Genomic DNA, 1,790 nt, shown 5'->3' with positions numbered 1-1,790 from the left:
TGCTCAGTTATGGCTGCTGTTGAACACCCTGAGCTTGCTGGGTTCACAGGCTCTGCTGGTGAAGGAAACACAAGGCCAGGTAAAAAGTGATCCAGCCTGGGTCTTCCATCTGTCAGCAGAGACCTGGTTCTTCTGCAGTGCCTCAGGGTTGCTGCCTGTGAGGCCTCTTCACTCTCACCTACCCCAGGATGCACACCACTGCTCAGAGCCCCCTTACCTCCAAGAGCTCCTGCTTGGCCACCTGCTCACTCAGCATTTGGGTGTAGGAGTCACAGATATCCGTCACTTGCACGAAGCCAGTGAGTCCATTGGGTAAGCTGACCACTAGCTCGAAGCTGTTGGCCTCCTTCACGCAGCCAAGCAACAGCACCCCTTCACTCAGGGTCTGGAAGAGAAGAGAAAGCAGCACTCTGGACCCCTTCATTAGTCAGATATGAGAAAGCACCATATACAGGTCTCTGTCCTGAGCACGGACTTCACATATTTAAGCAAAAAAGAGCTTACAGCTCCTAGCAAGATCACAGCATTTTCCATCAGCGCAACTCCACACCCTTCATAGCAGAGACTAGTATTAGCGCTGAGAGCTTAAGACAAAAAGATGCAGGGAGGTAAAGGGACCTGCCCAAGGCAATTCAGCAGGCCAGTGGTGGAGCTGGCTGGAGAACCCAGTTACCCTGGACCCCAGTCCCATGCTCCCTCCCCTGGGCCATGCTTAAAGCCAAAGCAAACTCCCCACGGGAACCTGCATCACAAAGCACCCCCAGCACTTCTGCCAATACTCAGCCATTTCCAAAGCCACTGCTGGCACAATACAGACCTGGGCTGCACCATAAAATTCTGCCAGCAAAGCTACGATAGTGAGAGATGCATAATGACAACTCTTTTGGCAAAAAGCCCTGGCAAACTGAACTCTGCAGACAGGACGATGCTTTTGTCAGGTCTGCTCGTGCCATTTCAGGGACATGATGTAGCCAAGCCAGCAGGAAAAGCCCTTCTGTTAGCATACGCTGCAGCCTCACACAAGAGAGGTCTGCTGGCCAGCTATGGGGCAGAGGCTCCAAAACCCAGTTGATCCAGAGTCAGAAGCAGCCCTCTCAGAAGGTCTCTACAAACAGCATAAAGCAGGGCACTTGGGGCTACCTGATGACAGCAGTAAAATGTGTGCTCCTGTCAGGGCTAGGGGCTGGGCAGGAAGAAATGCCTCCCTGTCATATGAGGCAGGAATGACTGACAGGGACATCAGCTTCCCAAGCTAGGTGAAGCCAGCTGCTACCTGAAGGTGGTGCCTCACTCCGGCAGTGGGGTATCTTACAGCACGTTCCATCCAAGGATTCAAATGCAGCCCAGAACCAAACCAAAGCTCTCTCTAGACTGGCGTCCTGTCCACCACTGGCCAAGACCAGTTATTTCAGGGAACGGTGTAAGAACCACAGGCAAAAAACTGGGAAGTGTGTAAGAACCAGAGACAAGAAACTGGAAAATCCATTCCTCAGACCTCACCCTGGTCTCAACCTGCTGACTTAAGCCCTGATGCACAAAGTGCAATATCCCTCTGCCACCATTAACTGTGAGAACTCTGGCCATGATGGCCACCCACACTGACATCTAATCATGTTACAACCCTGGCCCAATGCCTTCTTGTGGCCAAATTCCATAATTTAATCATGTCATATGACAAAATTTGCTTCTAGCTTCTCCACCCCCATCTTTTTAATTGCACTGAATGGTTCATGACCAGAGTCGGAAACAGACTCCCAGCGGGAGTGGTGCAGGCACCTACCCTAGAGATC

The 1,790-nt window shown here is 51.7% G+C and overlaps 1 protein-coding gene across 1 annotated transcript in view; it reads right to left on the bottom strand.

Moving 5' to 3' along the window:
* Positions 1 to 1,790, bottom strand: part of PDCD11 (programmed cell death 11) — a 62,142-nt gene that overhangs the window by 54,913 nt on the left and 5,439 nt on the right. Inside the window, exon 4 of the mRNA XM_019502754.1 lies at positions 218 to 385. Within this exon, the coding sequence (XP_019358299.1) occupies positions 218 to 385 (168 nt within the window). The remainder of the gene's footprint in view (positions 1 to 217; positions 386 to 1,790) is intronic.

The sequence above is a fragment of the Gavialis gangeticus genome, unplaced genomic scaffold (genome assembly GCF_001723915.1).
Source record: "Gavialis gangeticus isolate Ggan-Ray unplaced genomic scaffold, GavGan_comp1, whole genome shotgun sequence".
Lineage (NCBI taxonomy): Eukaryota > Metazoa > Chordata > Crocodylia > Gavialidae > Gavialis > Gavialis gangeticus.
Note: the sequence above shows the minus strand (reverse complement) of the source record. Positions and strands in the feature narration are given on the sequence as shown.